Source organism: Schistocerca piceifrons, chromosome 8 (genome assembly GCF_021461385.2).
Source record: "Schistocerca piceifrons isolate TAMUIC-IGC-003096 chromosome 8, iqSchPice1.1, whole genome shotgun sequence".
Classification (NCBI taxonomy): Eukaryota; Metazoa; Arthropoda; class Insecta; order Orthoptera; family Acrididae; genus Schistocerca; species Schistocerca piceifrons.
The window spans coordinates 109,968,676-109,992,041 of NC_060145.1; the positions used below are offsets into that span (position 1 = coordinate 109,968,676).

Below are 23,366 nucleotides of genomic sequence, written 5' to 3' on the forward strand. Positions count from 1 at the left end.
GTAGCTGCAGCATATGTGGACATCAACCAAACATGGTGTAATTGTTCAAAATTACGTTTAACCTCTCAACCGGTCCAGAGTCTCGTACTCCATCACTCCTTTTAGAGTACAGTGCAGTTGTCAAGCAGGGGGAGTGCTGCTCTCCACAGTTGATACAAGTGGGAGGAGGCGCACAGGGAGTATCTGGATGCCGTGGACATCTGCAGTCTCGACATGTGGTGTTGGAAGTGCAGCGGGAAGATATGTGCCTGAATTTCCAGCACTTAAAGCACTGCATATGGGGAGGAATGTACAGTTTAACGTCACAGCAGTAAACCATCACCCTGACCTTTTCAGTCAATGAATCACCCTGAAAGGCACCGGTAGCATCCCTGTTGTCTTTGGGTTCCCTGTAAATGCGCCGGATGAAATGAACACCCCATTCTAGATTGGTGCAGAGCTCGTTGTTGGACTGGAAGAGGAGGTCGCAATGGAAAATAATACCCTCGACCATGTTGAGGCTTTTATGGGGAGTGACGGAAACAGGAATATCACCCAGCTGGTCACAAGCAAGTAAAACCTGGGATTGGTCTGGGGATGCTATCTGAATCAAAACTGCACCACTTCTCATCTTGGACAGCACTGTCACTTCCCCAAGCTTATCCTCAAGATGGTCCACAAAAAATTGACGCTTCATAGGTAGAAAGGAGTCCCCGTCCATTCTGCTACAGACTAAATGCAAAGGCAAATATGGCTCTCTTCTTTCTCTAGCCCTATGTTCCTCCCATTGTGTAGTGAGAGAGGGAAATGATTTGGGGTCATATCTGTCATCATTGTACTCGATCTTGCCCTTCTTAGAGACTACTGACGCCTTACGGTCACCAGCAAGAGATGACTTAGCCCACTTCATTGCGGGTCATCCTCTCTGATGCCACCCACTCCAATCAGGGGCTCTCCCCACAGGCACCACCCGGCCACAGCACAGGCCACCTGGCATGATGGCCGTTACCGGAAGTCCTGATGCCCCAGGAAGACAGATATATCTACTCCTCGGCATACGGGGGTAGTTTACAGCTCAGGCATCAGCAGTTCGATCCCTGCGTTGTCAGGGGGCTACCACCAAATGGGTACACAATGGGCCCACAACAACAGACTGGCTACCGTGCTAGATAGTGGGCACAGAGAAACCCATTACTGTCATGGGAGCGAAAGAGGACAGGAGGCAACGGAAGAAGATGACATACCCCGGAAAGTGTCCTTGCCCAAATAGTTGAATTGTAGGTGGAGATGCGAAGCCATGACAAGAGGTTCAGGAGATCGGATCTAAGGGTGGATAACTCATGCATTACATAAGGCATTCTTCGCCATGTGGCCCGCACTTCTGTAGAATTTGGAAAGTGGCAGGTCAGACCACGAAATGGGACCTGAACTTATAGGGCCGAAAAGTGAGACTTCTTTTAGTTGCCTCTTACAACAGGCAGGGATACCTCGGGCTTATTCTAATCTCCAGACCCGCAGTGGGAGGCAGAGGGTGGAATTTGCAATGATCTTTACAGCTATTTATATTATGAGGTGAGAGTAGGAAGCTGGAGCATTGTTGTTGGAGGACATGGTAATAACTTTTGAAGATGGGGTTTATGAATTTGGGATTACATTGTGGAGTAAATAGAAGTATTTTCACAGAAGAAAAGGTGGGAAAAAAAAAAAATCAGTGGATTGGACAGTAGCACTTAAAACAAACTGAATGGTTCTGGCAATTAGCAGTAGAAGCAGACTTTTAATGCTGCTCAAATAGTGGCTTGAGCTTCACAGTAGTTTGGGAAGCGCTATGAATTATGTATCACAATTACTCAGTTGGATTCTGAGACAAATACCTGACAGTAAAATATGTCTGGAACTTGCATATCATGCTCAGCATCATTGGAATTCTTGCTTTTGGAGACTGGCTCCATCTGTTAAATCTTTCTTTTCATTTGAGAGTTTTCACCTTAATCCAGCCATTTGATGTAATCCTCATAGCTACACTTGGAGTGCCATGCCCATAATATTATGTTGTCTTTTAGTTAAAAAAATGCCATTCCCATAATATTATGTGTGTGGCAGTTTTCATTAAGATATTCTGCTCATAATATGGCACTCGGTGTTCATCCTGCAAAGTCGATAGAAATATTTTCGAACATCTTGAGAGAGAGAGAGAGAGAGAGAGAGAGAGAGAGAGAGAGAGAGAGAGAGAGAGAGAGAGTGTGTGTGTGTTTTATGGTTTATTATTTATTTCACAAGCATATCTCTAGGTACTAGTGAGGACAAAAATGAACTAAAACTGAAGTTTCATAACTATGACTTTCAAAATGCTTAGTTTAGCTGATCTTAGCAGCTTTTCCAAAATCAAACAATATTTCTAGTGCCAATAAAAGAGGACAGTGGAAGGGGAAGCAAAAAGAGTTGGTAAGACCTGGGCAGAACTGAGGCAAATGGCAAAAGACAGAGATGGATGGTGAGTTCTCCTGGATGCCCTATGCCCCCATAGGGGCCAAAGGAATTAAGTCAATAATTACTTAGCCAAATACGAACATGCAGGGTTGACAAAATGAAACAAAATATAAACAGCATCAGTCATTTATTCTCTTTATTGAGCTACACTTTACAGGACTTTTGCAAACCATTCACACAGAAATTAGACAGTAGTATGTCTGCCCCCTCCCTCGGAGAAACAGTTACTGACAAACATGTTAATGAAGGATTGTCATTGTAATCAAGCAGCAGAATTTTTTTCTTAATATTTGGGTGACAGTAATATTACATGATTTCTTCACCAGTTATTCACCAGAAAACCATTACAAATAATTTACACATCTTTCATGTTTCTGATGAGTGGTACAATTAGTTCACATCACTCTTACAGCTTGGGTCGAAAACGAGAATTACACAAAAGATTTATGAATAGAAACTTTTTGGCAACTTTTTAACCATGTGTGAAAAAATGCAATCATTACTGCAACAACAATCTTAAAAAGTTAAGATGAACCATGGAAACAGATTTGTTCAGATTATTGGACTACCAATAAATTTGTGATTTTGACAAGAAGAAATATAAATGCAAGCCAATGAACCATTAGCAAATCCTCCATAGTTAAATAAAATTATTCCCGAAAGGTCAAGAATAAAACATATTACTATGGCTTAGGAGCAACAGTATAGAGGAAGCAGCAATGTTAAAACAGTATTCACTCTTTTTTTAATTATTTCCCCACAAATATTTCTTCTTACAAGGAATAGAGGAAAGGAGGGCAGGAGACATCTTTAGTCAATAGTATACTTCCCAAAAAGGTAACAAAACACACAGCAGTCAATGACTGCATATTCCAATTTCATTTCACCTCAGACAAACCCATTTCATACGTCAAAACGCAATTTCTAATTTTGAGTTTGTCACAAGTGAAAATCATTATTTCATAAAACTAAGGTAACATTGTAAAAATCATTGTTTTTTCAATCATTACACTGGACTTTAACCAATGAATCATAAATTTTGTACAATTTTTGTAACAGTTGATTAACTCAACACTATTATTTTAACCATCCAGACATGCTAAGTCATACACATAACATTAAAAAGTAAAACTTAACAGAAATTATTATATTTGTACATTTTGTTAACATATTAAACAATTATTTACATCTTGTATATTCGAAGTTGAAACACAAGTTATACAAGTGCCATGAGATTCATGCTGACACACACACACACACACACACAAATTGGTACATATGACAATATGCAAGGCTCTAGTAATTTTAACATGTGAATAAATTAATGAATTATAAATATTTTTGTTAATAGCACAACTTAGGAATCCACAGTTTTTCTGAAAAGGCTTGACATATGTTCAAAAATTAAATTTGTTTCAACTTTGTGGCTGTGTCATTATTATTCCACTGTTTTGAATTTGTTACAGTTATTTTAATAAAAGTTAAACATTAAGTCAGGTGCTGTAAAAGTTTTAGTTGTACATAGATTCATGGTACTTGGGCATTGTGGAAAATTACTCACCAATCACTTGAACATTAGCTAATCGAACAACACATCTACCAACACAATCATCACACATTCTATAAAAATTTATCACAATATTCCTGCGGCAAGCAGACATTACAAGATGACGTATTATTTTTTAAATCACATATCCATTTAACACATCTGAACAGAATTTATGCACACATCAAATTTTCAAATACTGTGTAAAATTTACAATTTCTATAAATACTGTACATAAAATCAAACTATCTCAACATATTTTAAGTGAATCTTCATGTAAGGATGCTTCAGAAGTACAAAGTAAAGGCTGTTAAATAACTCGGCACATAACATATTTTTATGGTTTCAGTAAGTAAATTTTCAAGTCCACCTGCGGAATATGACTAGTACCCAATCTGAATCTCTTCAACTGCAGAACCACCACATTTTTATAATTATGTGTGTCAAACACATCATTTACTGTTTATAATGTCCACACTTCTTCAGAGGGTGAAAGGAAAATGCTTAAGGCAGAGGCTCTCAAATATTTAGGCGCACATATTTTAAGACAGGTAGGGAGGTCAGTTTTCACATACTGTTTACGATAACTCAGTGGCAAATTCTCATGATAAATGCCGCTCATCCTCAAATCTATTGCTGGTTACACAAGCTGCTAGCAAAATCATCTTACAATCAAGGGCCACCAATTAAGTCTGTCCCCTCTGGCAATATACATATGGCATTTGGCAGTTACCAAAAAGAAGCCATTTTAAGAAGTGATCTTACACCTCATGATCTGATACTGAACTGCATTGCACATTTCATAGAATTTCAGATACCACTTTAGTAACACATTAGAAACCATCTTAAAGCTTCATAAAATACATCTCCATCTACAAATATTTTTGTGGTAGTCTCTTAAGATTCAGACAGTGTTCCATTGCATTTACCAGATGACAACTCTCAAATTCCCTTACTAGAATCATAACTGTAAACCACACAAATGGTATTTTACTGCAACAGATTTATATATGTTGCTACAATAGTAAGTTATCCGGAATTTTCATAAACCAATGGATTCTTGCTCTGCACATGGATCTTGAAAAGTCACGAATGCTCATGTATGAACATAATCTTATTCGCCTGCTGTAAAAACGACATCTGAAACATTGTGTATAATATTGTCTTATTCTACATGTGCACAATTCCATAAAAATTTAACAATCACATTTGAGTCTCTTGGACTGTGCAAATACAATCCTGTTTCACCAAATTACACTGACTGTCACAATCAGTACCAGCACGAGTAAACCTGTTCTTTTGAACACTAGAGAAAAACCTAGCTTGGCTTCTGCTGGGCAGCACTGTTCATTCGCTGATGCACCATGGAAAGCAACATGTCCGAGTATTGCTGCATCATGACCATCACTTTCTTCTGTTCTTGACTCTCTGGCCCAGATGGAGATGTCGACTGTGACACAGGTGATGTCTGGTCAGGACTCGGGGCAGGTTCAGTCACTAAACGCAATGTGCGCTGTGTTTCAGCTACTGCTTCCTCCAACGCTTGTAGCATGGCTGTTGCTGCTGTCGCATTATCGTCTCCCTCTACAGCTAATCGTTTGTATAACTGCACCACACTGTCTGCTGTACGTGTCAGCTGCTCAGCAACAGAGCTGCAAAGCTGCTGGGACACTGAAATAGAGAAATATTTTTCTTACATATGAAATTACAGTAAGCTGCAAATATTCAGTACAATGGAGAAATTTTATCTGGTAATGTCTCACTAAAATTTAAACCTAAACATCTCTTTCACAGATTGCATATTAAAAACTGTCTTCAGGAATATGCATAATATCCTTGATAAAAGATGTGTATCTTAATAACGGAAAATTAATGTTTTTAAATTATGTATTTGTTCTCCATGTGCTACAAAAGACTTGCAAACTCCAGACATTTATGAGACATAATTTTACTTGATGTCCATTGTCAAAACAAGAATTGTTTCAGAATGTTAACTTACACATTTTATATTTTGACCAGGAATATGTTACATTATCTTAATGAGAAAGTCATTTAAAGCTGGCAGGCAGAATAAAATAGCACACATAAATGTAACTTTCTAACATGTAAATGATTTAACAGACATCTGCTATCTAGCCACGAACAAACCAGTCTTGGAAATAAATACAGACACTGACTGAACAGTATCAGTTATTTATCAATAGTGGAAAACATAGGAGAGAGAGGAAAATTGGTGGTAATTATATGAACAACGAAATGTAAACTTTCACGGCCGGAAATATCATGTCCATTATAATTATCCGGGCTGTTATGCCGTGGTCGGTTGATGAATTCTGAGGTGATTCCCAACGTTTCGTCTCCGACTGCGGGAGACATCTTCAAGGGGGTCCGTAGCTTGATGGAAGGTCCAACACACACACTGGCTCGCAGTAGCGAGCCAGTGTGTGTGTTGGACCTTCCATCAAGCTACGGACCCCCTTGAAGATGTCTCCCGCAGTCGGAGACGAAACGTTGGGAATCACCTCACAATTCATCAACCGACCACGGCATAACAGCCCGGATAATTATAATGGACATGAACAAGGAAAGCCTCTTGGTTTCAACATATTGTAAATAAATCACCTGCAACAAAGAGTCATTATATGAAAGATTTCAAGGAGAAGAGGGAGACAATAAAGATGATATGGAATGCTGGATGACATTAAAAATTAAAGATACCAGCACATTAACACAAACAGGCTAGAAGAAACTGCAAAATATCCTGTCAGTACTGGCTGTAAGACAGATTTACCAATAAAGGGAAACCCAAAAATTAATTTTTTCTGTGTGAAGAGTACTTTTTGTGGTGAGGTAGGAATAATAATATTCAACCAATAACATTTCATGGCATCTGTAGCTCCTCAAGGACTTGTTAGTATTGCACATTGTAATTAGTATGTCGCTAATACAACAATAGAAAATTTATATTGTTATTGCCTAACATTCTTAACAATAAGGCACAGAGAAATAAAATTGTTTCTCATGTGTTGTCCAACTCACTTTACTTGATGAATAACAGATTTAATGCTTTATCAAAATTAGGTTCATTGTATCCTTCATTAACCCTCTATTGCAACTGATTTTCAAATTTTTCCATCCAAAATTATGGGTCATTTTTTGCACATGATTTTCCAATTTTTTTATCCAAAATCATGCATAATTTTTATTAGACAACTAGTATAGTTATAAGGATAGAATTATAGGAATGTAAGAATAAAACCAAAAACTTACTTTAGAGGCGATTTTTAATTGATATTTAATGTACTCAATGCAGGAAATGAAGAAATCACATTCAACCTTATAAAAGCTGAATAAAATTATTAGTAAATTTTCCGAGTGTTTTACATCTTAAAGCAAGTTTATGTGAGTGAGGCTGGAGAATGCAAAAAATGCTACTTCTGATCTTTCAGGCAGGAAAATAGTGACTTCAGTGTTCCAGAACAACAGAAAATGATTCGACACCGAAACAGCAACCTATTATGTTCCACAGCAACAAAAAAGTTTTGATAGGAAATTTGTGGTGTGCAAACAGAGGAGAAATTACATTCGATGCAATAATCGCAGACCCCGTGAAACTGTCTGATAACACTGGACAGCAAGAAAAGATACCACATATATGTAATTCACACAAAGACGACCAATGATCCCTTCAGTGCAGAGGCACATCAACCTCAAAGTCTAATGGGAATCAGCAAGATGATGCACATAGTGAGGCTAATGAGCAGGGGCCCGACATCAGTAGTGAGAATTTGGGTCTGATGGGAGGTGTGCTAGGGTAGTCCATGCATTTGAGATGCCCAGTGTGTCTAGAAGGTTTATTGGTCAGCATGTCTGCCTAGTAAGCAGACAACTTGCATTTCAACTTGCCCCATTGATACGAATCAGTCTTTAATTCCTTCGTCTCTTGATTCCTAGTGGCTGCAACATAAAAATGGTGTACATTCTTTCGGGCATGTTCAAAAGAAGACACCACATAAATATAATTAAGGCAAAGATGGCCAATGATCCTTTCAGTTCAGATGCACAACATATTTGAACTCTCACAGGAATTGGCAACGAGGCTAAGGAGTAGGGGCACTACATCAGTAGTGTGTGGTATAAGTTGAGGAATTGGTTCCGACAGGAGGCGTGCTAGGGTAATCTGTGTAGCTGCAGTGACCACTGTGTACAGATGGCATAGTGGTCAGCACATCTGCCTAGTAAGTAGAAGAACTGAGTTCAAATCCTAGTCTGGCACAAATTTTCATTCTGCCCCATTGATATAAATCAGTGCCCATTGGCAGCTAGTATTTTTAATTCCTTTCTGTTTTTATTCAGAGTGGCTATAGAATCAAAATGATGTCTGTTCTTTCAGACATGTCTGAAAAAACATACACCACGTACAGTTGATACCATTTGTAGCGACATTGCTTTTAACGATGTATTGGCTATAACAGCGAAATCTAATGGTACCCTCTAAATCCCATGTACTCCCTATATTTTCCAAACTCTCTTTTTCTGCAGATTGTTGGTTTTTGCATATATGCAAAAAAAATTTCACTGATTTACTCCTCTTCCTTTTTCCCCATTAGACAGCCTCTAGAGGCTGCACCTAGCAGCTCATCATCTTGTCCCCACCATATCCTTGCACACTCCCTCAAACAGCATCAGAAGGACTTTGTCCAACAACTTATAATATAAAACTTTTCTTTCAATGTGTGTGTCTGCCACTCAACACCTCCTCTATGTGGTGAGTAAAAATTTATCTTATTTTATATCATTACAGACCCACTTCATAATTCTTCAAATATTTATAGAACTGAATGCACCTCTATAACTGAAATGGTTTATTGTAAAGTTGTTACAAAGATGGCACACATGCCAAAATTGTAACTGCAATATTAAATAAATCCATTAACAGACTATGGAACATGTTATTGCTTCTGTTTAAGAAACTATTATCCATTTCACTGTCCCTAAGTAGTGAAATCATTTGGAACACTCCATTCTGGCAGTGTCCCAAAATGTTGAAATTTTTGGACTAGATTCCTCTTTCGCTATTTATTGTGCATTTAAAATTAGTTGTGAGTTTTGGCTCACCAGAAGGGATGAGAGATCAATACGCAGATAACACCAATGGGTACCTACACCACACCACCAGTGGTTTGGTTGGTAAAACATACCTGTTGTCACACTGTAATGAACAGTATTACTAGGTGATGTGCATCAAATGCATCTATATTTGCCAGCTCTCAGTATAAAGTGGTATTTTTTGGTGTTGACGTGTTCTGCAGTCATCAGGTATTGTGAACAGGAGTTCTGTGTTGTCATTGCATTAATAACAACAGTGCAGCACATCTGAACATGAGACTCATAATAAAATTGTTTGTCCAAGAACACATTCACCGGTTACAACAATAATAGTCTGCTGCAAAATATTCCTACGAATTCAACAACAGAAATAGACAAGGCACTATACTACTCTCTTGTGATGGATAAAACTCCAACAATGTAAATTTTTTTTGGATAGAAAGAAATGTTCCAACGGATAAAGTTGAACTAGCATGTATAAGACGGGTTTGATGGAATTTGAAGCCATTTTGACTATTTTTTGACCGTGACTGTCTCAAGAAATATGTAAAGGTTTTTTTAAATTACTGCCTCCAGTCACAAACTTTGTCAACTATTGTATTACTTATTTCTTTAGCGACATGTTTCGAGGGTTAAACCTCATCTTCACGCTAAATGGCATTACAAAAACAACTTTACAATACTTGATGGAACTTGCAGAGCTATCAGATCAATGAACTCGCTGACGCTAAAAGGCATAGTTGCATCAAGCTTCCTCCATATAATGCTCATTTAAATCTGATTGAAGATATAGAAGCACAGGTGAAAAGTAATGTGGTAAAAGACAACAAGAAGTTTGCTCAATAGGGTTGAAATGCTGACCAAAGAAACCATCATAAATGTTACACCAGAGGACTGGCCTCGAGTTGTCAGCCATACCAAGAAGGTAGTTGAGAAGAAATGTATTCATGAAGGACTGGCATGAGATTTGAGTAATAGGTAATTTTTCTTGTTGTCATGGTAAAGTCTGCTTCTTTTGTCAAAACACAGCAAAGTTTACAAATATTCATCTCACTAACGCTCTAATGCATTTTAAATTGTGGCAGAATCCAGAAACAGGGTATAGCAACTGAAGGCAAGACAGGTCTATAGTTTATGGAAAAGCCAATTCTCAGTACAAAAATAAACATGTAACTTTTTCACTTGTATAGTTGCAAAATGCACACCAATTTTTGTTTCATTTGCTATTGATCAACACTGAAAATGACTTATTTCATTGAAAACAATCAGTAGTTCTCAAACATCGTGGAAGGTATGGGAGTTTCACATATTACTCATGTGACAAAATGCTCTCCTTTTTGTATACTATCATTTGCTAAAATCTTGTTTCAATATCTTAAACCTTTATGAGGTATGATGGGTTTTGGAGTATTTCATTCTGACTTTTTCTCTGGCATGTGCGTTTATGATGGGGCACTTTAGGTACATCGATTTTCTTGAGGTAAGAGAAAGATAGTGATATCCTTCCAATTTTAAAGAATGGTTCAATATGTTGACTACATTTTGTATGCAGCAACTTACAATCTAATAAGCACCAAATGCAAATTCATAGCTACCGCTATTCTTCACTGCAAATTTTAAGAATTTATTGCAGTAGTTTACTTAATCACAAAATATCACAATAACTATGAGTATTAAGAAATGAAAGGCAGTTCATCAGGAAGCTGATGAATGAAGCTGTAAGTCATGTCAGAATCACATTTTTTTACTGAACAGTTTGATGAAGACTGCAGACTGACCAGCTTGTGTGCTCTGCTGTTCATTCAGTCAAGCGAGCCTGTTAGCTTCTGCACCAAGAAGGTGTAGCATTACAGCAGCTAGCTGGCATACTCCGCACACGCTGGCAACTATGCTTCCATCCATTCACTCCATACCCAAGTGTCAAGAATCGCAACGTATTTTAAACACACTATAAGTTGAGGTGGAAAACTAATAGTGATGGAGGACTGTAATGCAGTTGTAGGGGAAGGAGGAGGAGAAGAAGAAAGGGTAACGGGAGAATATGAGCTTGGTACTAGGAATGAGAGAGGAGAAAGACTGACAGAGTTCCGCAACAAATTTCAGCTAGTAATAGTGAATACTTTATTCAAGAACCACAAGAGGAGAAGGTATACTTGGAAAAGGCTGGGAGATACAGGACGATTTCAGTTAGATTACATCACGTTCACACAGAGATTCTGAAATTAGCTGTTGGATTGTCAAGCATACCTGGAGCAATACAATATAACCCCACATTTACGTTCCTGGAGTTAACATTTTCCCTCCGCTGTTTACAGTGCTTTTTTGTGGACATTTCCTATGTTCACAATGTTAATTCACATCCGATTTTGCATCAACATATTTATAATTTTCCCACCATTGATGTTTTATGAAAAAATGTTCGTGCGAAAAAAAAACTAATGTAAAATGACACTGGCACGATGTCGGCCATCACGTAGTGTTTGCAAACCTTATGTACTTAAGTTTCTTGACACCACGGTACTCTACTTAGTGGATTTAAACTGGTAAACTTGTAAAAGTTGGAACAATTCGTGCTGTATCTCCTGTTGCTGCAAAACTCAACTCTGCATGGTGGATGATAGGATCAACTAGGTTCCTACGAATAAACGTATCATGACCAATCAAAACCATTTCCAAACTGTCTCTATAGCGCCAGTGCAGTTTTTTGATCACTGTAATCATTGTCACACCTCTGTCGAACCACATTTAGTGTCTTTCGTCTTTCAGCTCCTTGTAGCACTAGTTGATACCTTCATTCAGTTTGCATTGCTCAAATGTTTTTAGTTTAAACACAGTGCAAATTATGTACATTCTCATGCTGAGCAAAATGTGTTTCACGGATTTTCTCTCATCGTAAAGTTCAATATTTACATACGTATTTCTTGTGATGTTACACACACACACACACAAAAAAAAGGGAGTGATAATTTGTGAGAGTGCGGTTTTCTATATTAACTGAGGAAGCACAATATCAGATAACCTCAAAAAGACAACTTCAGTTCAAGAGACACAGAACACCACATATGCAAACACCACACAAAATACTTATGCAAATATTTGCACTTGATATCTAAAAAAATTTCTTGAAATGCACTGTGCTAAGAGTGAAAAAATATGTAACTGATGCAGTGTTTCATTATTTAAATAACAAATTACAGCTGCAGGCATTCCAAAAACATCAATAATGATATATGAAACTGAGTCAAACGTTTCTGCTTCGCAGTTATCAGTTCCCATTATACCAGCGGATTTTATTAGATATTAAACCATTATTAGATAATAAATAAGTCTGTGACATGAGTATTTTGATGCCTATTATGTGCACATACATAAAGTGCGAAAATGCAAGGGGAATCCTATACATAACCTCAACAGCTTAAAATGTAATTTCCCACATTTTACACATCATTTTTTTTTTTATTGTCCCTTTAAAAGTGTAAAAGCAGGGTTTCACTGTATAAACTCAAATCACAATTTCGTAGTGATGAAGACTAGGCTGAAGTTCAAGAGATTAGTCAGAAAGAATCAATGTGCAAAGAAGTGGAATACGGAAATACTAAGGAATGAAGAGATATGCTTGAAGTTCTCTGAGGCTACAAACACTACAATAATGAATAGCTCAGTAGACATTTTGGTTGAAGAGGAATGGACATCTCTCGAAAGGGCAGTCACAGAACTTTGAAGGAAAAACATAGGTACAAAGAAGGTAACTGCGAAGAAACCATGGGTAACAGAAGAAATACTTCAGTTGATCGATGAAAGAAGGAAGTACAAAAATTTTCATGGAAATTCAACAATACGGAAACACAAGTCACTTAGGAGTGAAATAAATAGGAAACACATAGAAGGTAAGGTGAAATGACTGCACGAAGAAATGTGAAGAAATCAAAAACGAAACGACTGTCAGGACTGACTCAGGAAACAGGAAAGTTGAAACAACCTTTGGTGAAATTAAAACGCAAGGGTGGTAACATTAAGAGTGCAATGGGAATTCCACTGTTAAATACGCAGAAGAGAGCAGATAGGTGGAAAGAGTACACTGATGGCCTATATGTGTGTGAAGACTTGTTTGATGATGTGATAGATGAAGAAACAACAGTTGATATAGAAGAAATAGAGGCTCCAGTATTTGACTTAAGATCGAATATAGCAGTAGGGTTGATAATATTCCACCACAATTTCTAAAAACATTGGAGGAGGTGGCAACAAAATGATTGTTCACATTGGTTTGTAGAATGTATGCGTCTGGCAATATACCATCTGACTTACGGGGACACATCAGTAACACACTTCTGAAGACTGCAAGAGCCAACAAATGTGAGACACACTTTTTCAGTGGAAAAAGATGCAAAAATAATTTTGTCTTGTTGCTGTAGCAGCAAATTAATTACAAATGATTGCAAATGGTTACTTTGAAGAGAGATGGGAAACAGTGAAAACAGGAAATTAATCAGAAAACAATCAAAATAGCCAACAAGAAAAGTCTATGTATATGAAATTTGATCTTAGAAATGTATTGATGATTGTGCTATAGTTTGTGTGTGTGTGTGTGTGTGTGTGTGTGTGTGTGTGTGTGTGTGTTTCCATCTGGATGAATGCACAAATTCATAAAATATTTTCAAAGTAGGCCAAATGTTATGTACATCATCAGTCTATATAAAACATATTTTTCTCCCTCGAGATAAAAATTAACATTTTATTTCATCTGACACAATTAACTGAATGACAGTGAACTGAAAAAAATATATTAACTTTCAACAATGACACTGTTAAAATTTTTAATGTTCTAACTATGGATCAGACAGCAAAAATGAGGACTATGTGTGGCACTTTTCAGAAAATGTGCCCCTCCAGTGACTAGATAAAAAGTTATTTAGTGATCCCTAGTCCATTTTTGAACACGAAACATGTTTATATACAGGATAGAGAAAAGATAATGACTGCCAAACACAGTTATGAAGTGAAATGAACCAACACAGAAAAGGAAATACAGAACAGCTGATAGACACAAATGACAAATAACATACAAAAACAAAACAAGATGAAGCTTAGCCTGATATTTGGAAAATTGTATTTAAAAAACTATACTAGATATTTTTACTTCCTGAAAATCCGCATGACAATTCATTAATTTAACAAATTCTTCCACACAGTTTTACTTTTTTGTACTTCCAACTTTGCACACAAAGATAGTTATTCATTTACTATAAACATCATATTTTACGGTTTCAAAATATTATGAACATAAACAACAAATGGTCAGTGCAGAGAATTACAGTAAAATGAGCAGTACTCACAAGGTGCACTAGCAACATCCACAAAGGGAGACTGCCCGTCAGTGTCTTTGACTGGCAACTCCTGTGGACTGGGGTCCAGCTGGTGTTGCCGCACAGCAGGGACTGGTTTAGACCCTCTGCCACCTGCTGACGCACTGCCACTGGCCGCACTGCGTTGCCTGCTTGACGCCCCTCCAGCTAGCCTCCTTGGTGGTGGCATCAACTGGCTGTCAGGACTAAGAGGCAAACTGTTCGGAGCCCTACAATATAACGAGAGAATATTACATCACCTTTGGACAAGAGTGTACACGATTTACTTTTAAGGAATAAAAAGCAAGACTTGAGTTTAAAATCATTTCAACAATGAAGTCATCAGAGTTGGAGCACAGGCTTTTATTGGACAAGTAAATAGGCAGTGTCCTTCTCAAAGGAAACTTTCTGGCATTCACCATATTCAATTTAGGGAGTCCACAAAATATCTAAACATGGATTGTCAGGCAAGGTTTTGAACCCTTCCTAAATGAGAGTCCAGAGTCAATAATTATGCCACCTTGCTTGGCAATATCAGCACAAAAACAAAACAAGTTATATATACAGATGACCAACAAAATTAACAAGGTATAATAAAAAAGCTTATCAGCACAATTGCAAAAAGTAGTTGCAATGACCTTTAAAGGAAGAACATGACTCAATGAAGAGAAAATATATTAGAATCTTTACTCTTACTTCATTAACTGTGTTCTCTTATTCTTGCAGTAAAACTGTTTAAGTCTATTTACTACTTGTCTAGTACATATGTAGTATCATAGCTGTCAGCAGAAGGTGAACAAAAAGGTAACATTTCAATGAAGTGCACCTGGTGGCTAAAAAACCTTATTATCTATAGAGATTGCATCATCTGTACATTCTGAATTAATATGTTAGTACTGACTGGTGGGCAAAAGTGGTCATCTCAGTTGGCTCTAATAGAGTGAAATGAGATAATGTCTGTTGCAATTTGACTGTTACCTAGGTTTCATATGTCATCCTGTTTCAAGAGAAATATTTATCTTGAACAGACCACAATTTTTACTGAATTTTGGTAACTATTATTCTTCAACAGCTAATACATATAAATAGCAAGCACGGGACAGTACAGGAACAGCAACTACTTAAAGCATCGAGAAGCTTCCCAAATAATTTTATTGTGTGTTTATTTATAATTTCTGTTAGAATACTCAGGAAACACCGATTTAATGATGGTTAGCTGCTGACACATCGTGCAGAGTTCATTTCCAACAGCTACTTTTCTTTGTCTTACTTGTTATGTATCAATAATATTAAATAGGACAACATTTCTTAACATTCAGCAAAATTATATTTATTTAGTCACAAACCGGCTTTCCACTTCTTAACCCATGTTGAGGTGCAACAGAATGTTGCAAACTCAGATAAAAACAGTGTGTGTCTTAAAAGATATTATTTGTGTGGAAGATACAAAAATGACGTAGAGTGTTTACATAAGAGAGCATTACATTTTATTTTACATAGAAATAATTACATTAACTAAAATACAATTTTTTCTCCTTTTCTTACTTAATGTATTTTTTTCTGTGTTTCAAAAAAAGGTCATGTTTTCCTATGTACACACTCTAAACCATTTCTGTACCTTCCGTACAAATAATACCTGTGTAAGTTATACATCATTTTTATCTGTGTTTGTCATTCAGTTGTCACCTGAAGATTATCTCAGAAGCAGAAAGCTGCTAGTTTTGCAGAACACTAGGAAGTGTTTTCCTATTTATTATTATCATCAAGTTCTGCCAAACACAGACAGAAAATGCAGTTATTGATATGAATCCTTAAAAGTTCTCATTGTGAGAGATTGTGGAACACAACAAATATGTGACTGAATATGCAATGTGTACTATTAAATTTTAGTACTGTGTACTAAAACATACCCATTAGTGAGACGATCAGTGCTCGTACTACGTGGTCGGCTGCTTGTCGACGACTTCCCTCGGGCTGAGGATGTCTCTTCAGAGCTTGAATCTTCATTGTTACCAACTTGGCTCAGATTAACTGCATATAATGAAAGAAAATTACACTCTTTACTATTTCAAAACTGTACACAATGATGCAAGCACGAAGTATTACACCATAAACACCCTAATCAAATCTTCTAAACTGCTAGTCCAGCATTTCTATGACAGTGGGACATATTGATTAAAATTTCATCCTCATGGGCATTTATTTTCAGAACAGAATAAAGCCATTCCAACAGATGAAGAATGGTGTGAGACTTAAATATTTTTAAGATTAGTGGAACTGTTCAAGTGGAGATCACAAGGCAATACGCCTAGGGGATGGGCACATGCAGCTTACTGTTATCTTTTGCATTTTGAGAGAGATTGAATAACTGACATTAAGGACATGACAGCATCATACTAGCAGGTTGCACACACAGTTGGCTGTGGTGGAATGACTGCAAAATGACTGGTGACTAGATGGACTCTGGACAACAGTGTGGCTAGAACAGTAGACATACTTCCATCCAGAACGACTACACTGGGAGAAAACTGTCGGATTGTTTGAAAGGTTCTGACAATAGATAAGATCTGAGTAGATGTTACCAGATTGTAACAACATATTACTGGAAGCTATGTTTTGATCTCAAGTTAACCACTAACACCACGCTACAGACGACAGAGACTTTCATGGGTGCAGAGGCAAGGTCTACTGCAACACTGAATGGCATTCTGTGATGTTCAGCAATGAGTTCCACTTATGTTTGGTTCAAATGGCTCTGAACACTATGGGACTCAACTGCTGAGGTCATTAGTCCCCTAGAACTTAGAACTAGTTAAACCTAACTAACCTAAGCACATCACAAACATCCATGCCCGAGGCAGGATTCGAACCTGCGACCGTAGCGGCCTTGCGGTTCCAGACTGCAGCGCCTTTAACCGCACGGCCACTTCGGCCGGCCCACTTATGTTTGTGGCAGTCAGACCAACACCACCATGTCGCAGAAAACTAGTTAAAAGACTACAGGAAGCAGTAATTGTCTAGATCCATACTTTGCTAACACCTGGAGTCGAAGGTTGAGGGGAGCTATTGGATATGACAGCAGGGCTGATTTAGTAATGGTTGAAGGGAGGCTGAATGCTCACCAGTATATGGCACGAACGGTAAACCTTTTGTCATACCCCTCATGACCAGTATACCAAAGGGCATGCTGGGCATACTCAGCAGGATAATGACCACAAAACTGAAGTTCATCCCATAAAAGCCTTGAGGAACGTATGGGCCCACGACTGGCTTGCTCAGTTCCCTGTTTTGTCACACAATGTGTGTGTCTGGGTTGGGATGCGATGCGATGAGAAGAGGTATGTATACTTTCATACCATCATTCAGCCAGAAATCTTCATGAATTAACTCAGCATGTTTTTCAGGGATAAGAAGAAATTCCTCACACTGACATTCAGAAGATGTCTGCTTCCATGCGAAAATGAATACACTAAGTCACACATCATATTAATACTGATGATGGACATACGGTCTGTACTGAATGAAAGCTTAATCATCTAATAACACCTTGTGTGAAGAACAGCTTTTCAAAGTCTGACAAATATGGGACTAGAGCTTGATGGTGTAACACTTTATATTTCAACCAGAGAAAAAAAACCATAACATTTAAATGTCTGTCTCTTTTTTTTCAGTTTGATTCAGTACCTTTTCATTTATTACTTGATCTACCCATCTAATCTTCAGTGTTCTTTTACAGCACCACATTTCAAATGTCACATGGCATTTATGATAGTCATCTTACACAATAATCCCCTGCCTTCCCAGTGCAGACATTTAACTAACATGTCTTAACTAGTATGCCGAATATTCTTCATCTGACTTGCTTCAGCAAAGGTTTTACGAAAAATATGTGACTGATACTCACCAGATGAGTATGATGGTCTCATTCCTCGTCTGTGTGACTGGCTGTTGCTGCTTGCATTTTTTACACCAAGTGTATTGACTTTATTTTGAGAACTTATTGTTGGTCTCATCAGTCCATTCAGTCGTGCTGCCATGCTGGAACGCTGCAAACTCAGGTCACTTTCTGAATCACTCTGAAATGGTAAAACAACAAAATGCTGTATCACAACAGAGGATCAGGATATATACAAGCTTGCAGTGCTGGCAATTTATAGGTCAGTAACAGGACGTATCTTAAGCTTTATAACACATCTAGGAACAGTTTTAGTAATGTTATGCAGACCTAATTTGAAAATCACTGTTTGTGGAGGCTTAATGTCAATTTTCCATCAAAGATTATTGACCAAGGGCATCTAGAGTTGTTGCAGACCAGTTCTGTATTATTTTCAACAGTAAAATTCCCTATGAGAACTGCAAAACATAGTGCAACAGTTATCAACAATTTAGAAAATATATTTACTTTCCATCTGCTGGTTGCTGTTTTTACCATCTCAAACGAAATGGTTTCAGGCTGGTTGTTCATATTTGGATCATTTCTTGCATACTATTACAGTTAGTCCAATAGTGTTCCATTAGTAGTGGTTACTCTGTAACTCCATCTAAAATCTTCCAGGCTACTCTGCCAGAGTCGGATGACTTTATACCTTCTTTGAAGATACAATAAACACCCTGGCCCATTACTAACTGAAATTATTGTCGCAACTTTTTCTAAGTGGTCAGTAACATCTTAAATGAACAGCAGCAAAACCTTGGATTTCACAGACACCTTTACATCACTATGATCTTTCCATGGTTGTCTTAACATTCTTTATTTCAGTGAGTGAATACCTATTCTTGAGCATTGCATTGGTGAGACATTTCAATTATGTGTTCAGCATTTCCAGTTCACATAGGTTTCTTGCTTTATTTGCTAATGTTTTAATAATATCTCATTTTTTCCATCAGTGCTGATTTGAATCCTTATGCAGATAATGTTTCACATATATGGGTTTCCAATACATCATGTGTCCTAAGCTGCCATCCTCTTTCTAGAAGACTAGGACATCCCAAAAATGTAATCACCCGTCCAAACCTCTTCCATAGTGAACTCAATCTCCACATTAATCTGATTAATGTGTGCATGAAAATGACCTAGTTTCTCTCTGCACACCTCAATGAGATTAATCCAAAGATTTAGACTGTAAGAAGACCATGCCATAATTTCATGAAATATTTTGACTAGTGTGGCATTTCTGGCCTGATTCTTATATTTTACAAATACTTTAACTACGAGACATAATTTTAACATGAGAGACACTATCCAAAATTGGTCAGTCTGAGGTAATAAAAACAGTGATTGATCAATAGCAGATAACTGTATTTTCTGCAAAGAAGGATTGTGGATTCCTACCCAACGTGTCCAGCTTTGATATTGACAGTTTGTATTTAGACTCAACAACTTACAGCAATCTAGCTGTAAAACCAATTATCAATGGTTTAAATGATTATGACAGGAGAATATTAACAATAAAATTTACTGGCCATTTAGGCACTGATCACAGAAGAAAAGTATTGTATCACAGGATCATAATCAATAGCTCGATCGTAGTGCGTAGAGAGCAATAACGGGAAGAACGGCGGATGGCGGAGAGAAGTTTATAAAAAAAAATATGAAAAATGTGATTCTTTCTTAAACATATTTTTACAACACTGAGTTTTGTTTTCTCCTAAAACAAATAAGGGCAAAATGGAACAGAAGCGAGGATAAGAGTAGGCTATCCCCTGGGATTAAAGTATCTTATGCAATTCCAAGACAGCATATAATGACAGGTCATTGTAGACGTGTCTACAAGCAACAGAAGTACACATTAATGGTCGTACGGAACATAAAACACAGTGCATAAAAGTTCTTGGTAGGCACCTTGATGACTAATTAATATGAAGTCAACATATGGATAAGCTCATCAAGAAGCTCAACTCAGCACATCATTAAGAAGCATCTCTTATAGACAGGAGTTTTAACTTACTTAGGATATTTTCACATCCTGCTGTCATGAGGAATTATCTTTTATTTATTTATTTCCAGTGACTCAGCAGTCTTCCAGCATTATGTGAAGCAGCTGATATAAGACATTCCTTCGTGCTGCAGTTACTTAGACAGCACGCATACATGGACAACAAAAAAGATTAATGAATTTTATCTGGATTTCCCGGTTAAGAACATGCTTTTCCCAGCTGAAAATACAGTAAACCCCAGGCGGAAGTACACTTTTTTCATGTTAAGTCACAATATACTATCCCTTGGAGCAGTAGAACTTATCAGTCCTTTGAATGGTAATGGTTTTATACACCAGCATAGAACTTCTTAATACTTTAGGAAATGAAACCCAGCAAAAAAACAATAGATTTTGGAAAGATCTTTCAAGCATAGCAACATGTACACTGCATATTTTTGTACACGTAAGTACATACGATACAGCTTGGTAACTTCTGAAGCATTGAAATCTAGATTGTGATGTCCCTTCGTCAGCCAATCATAGCTCATGGAATGTGATCTTGCCAGCCACCAGCAACATCACTTCATAACATCATCGCGGTTTTCAAGTCATGACAATCCAAACAAAATTCAAAAACTTTCAATTGCAGGGATAGCCATCAAAATCTTGAGAATTTTATTCGAACTGGGCTTGAAATTGACATGCTTTTATTCAGACATGCTGCCGCAAAAGACTCTTGAGGACAAACATCACTTAAGTAGCACGAACACACAAATAGGAAAAGTTAATGGTTTACATTAATGTACATACAGTATACGTACAAGAAAAGCTAAGCTTTCACATATAATATTGGTCATCAAAAATGTTTGCTGTTTTTTTCCAAGGGTGCAGTTATCGAGGAACCTAAGAGCACACCTTAAATTGCAGCAGCTGAAAATTTCTGACAAGTGCTATTATAAATTTCACTGCTGTGCACCAAACATTTCATCAGTTACCTGGCTGAATATAAGTTCAATCAAGTACTTTGACTTTTCCATAGAAAAGCCAATTATGTGTGAAATTGCTCAAGAACTCACCTCACACTTTTTTGAATGGTAATTAAACAGCAGAATTTGTAATCTATGAAAGAACTAAAAAAGTATGAAAACTAACATTGAAGCTTGGTCTTTTTTAGCATGCATTACTCTTTAATATATATCAAACAGAGATGTGCCATTAAAATTTTACATAATGGCATAAATGACTGGCCTCCTGGGCCAAAAATTTTTCTAAGTGGCTAGTCCTCAAAGCGTTAAGTTTTGAATGAGATTCAAATGCTCCGAGATTTAAGAAATTCGTTGCATTTTCTCACTTGTAACATAATTCATCTTGCTCAAAAGGAAATCGACTTTGAAAGTAATACTTCTCAAACCACCATTCACAATATTTTCCTGCGTCTTATTGGAAATGTAAATGCTTGTGACATCACTCTCATTGAACGCAGTTTCTTTTTACAATGCTCAACAAAAGCAGTTTCTTTTCACAATGCTCAACAAAAGCAGTTTCTTTTCACAATGCTCAACAAAAGCAGTTTCTTTTTACAATGTTCAACAAAAGCAGTTTGTTGTTGTGAAGTCTTTGTCCTAAGGTCTTTGACACATTTTGCTTTTGACAGACACTTGTGTGTGCACACTGTGTTTTGTTGTAAATGGTGCATTTTCTTTGCAACTACAGTTTTATTTTGGTGATATTCTCTTGTACATGTTTTACTGCTGCAGTATTATTCTGCAGTACTGTGCTAAAGTAAAACTCTTTGTTAGGATATCAGTTCTTACCAGTCAAAATGGCAGAAATTTAACTGAAAACTGAAACAATAAAAAATTCTAGGAATTCTAAAAATTTTCCCCAGATGAAAAAATTATCGAGTTGTTCTTGGATTTCCCAGTTGTCCTGGGGCATATAAACCCTGTCAGATGACGATATAGTGACGGGGGATTGGTGAACACCTTCAGAAACTGCAATTACTGTTTTTCTCAAGTAACTGAGGCTGGCCTCGAATATAAGTTCCAAAAATGTACACTTTTCCAATAGTCCATTGAGTATCTTAGTTTTATAATCAGCAAGCGGCATACATCCTACCAATAGCACTCCCGAGCCATAGAAAACATGCCCAGACCCCAGAATCGCAAGAAATTGCAATCTTTTATTGGAAAAACTAGCTATTACAGCCATTTTATTCCCCATGTTACAAAACTGCCCTATCCACTCAACACACTGCAGAAAAAAGGGTTCCATTCTGGTGGTGTCTTCTGGAGTGCAACACAGCTTCTCGATACTTAAATAAGCCCTCCAATCATTACCATGCCTCATCCTGTTTTCTCCAGGAATGCCTCTCCTTGCCACAGATACCTCACAGCATGGGGCCAACACAGTGTTGTCCCATAAAGAGGCAGTTGACTGAAAATCCTACTGAAAACACTTGATGCTGCACACCCCACAGACTGCAAGCCATTAAAAGAGTTGTTTGGACCACATTCCAACCTTCCAGACAGGACTGCTCAAAGCCTGCAATAATGGGCATTGTTCTTACTGGCCTATACCTATGATATCTGCTATGCTCTGATGAGCTGCAATGCGAATGTCAATGCTTTGTCCCAGCTTCCCATGGGCTCTGATCCTGAATTTTACACCCAGGAAGCTGTTATATTTCAGCAGGATTCTGATTCTGCATTGGCTCTGCACAATTTTCCCCTTGATGCTACAAAGGTTGCAGCCCAGATAATAACGAATCCTATTCTCTGTACAGTTACTAGGTGGGTTAAGTGTGGGTACCACAGCACATTTTGTGGAAGGACCATGATCTACTCCAAATGTTCTTTGCCTTAAAAGAATGGGCTCTCACTCCATGATGGTGTTCTCCTGCTGTAAACAGAACATAAATGGCTTCAGGTTGTTATTACCCTGTCTGTGCCCCACAGAGTTCTTGCACTCCTACATGCA

The 23,366-nt window shown here is 37.5% G+C and overlaps 1 protein-coding gene across 1 annotated transcript in view; it reads right to left on the bottom strand.

Moving 5' to 3' along the window:
* Positions 1–2,579: 2,579 nt before the first annotated feature.
* LOC124711196 (mitogen-activated protein kinase-binding protein 1) overlaps positions 2,580–23,366 on the bottom strand; it is a 378,080-nt gene continuing 357,293 nt past the window's right edge. The window contains exons 26-29 of the mRNA XM_047241126.1: positions 18,374–18,545; positions 16,380–16,500; positions 14,461–14,699; positions 2,580–5,686 (exon numbers count right to left, since the gene is read on the bottom strand). Of these exons, the coding sequence (XP_047097082.1) occupies positions 5,334–5,686; positions 14,461–14,699; positions 16,380–16,500; positions 18,374–18,545 (885 nt within the window). The 3' untranslated portion in view covers positions 2,580–5,333. The remainder of the gene's footprint in view (positions 5,687–14,460; positions 14,700–16,379; positions 16,501–18,373; positions 18,546–23,366) is intronic.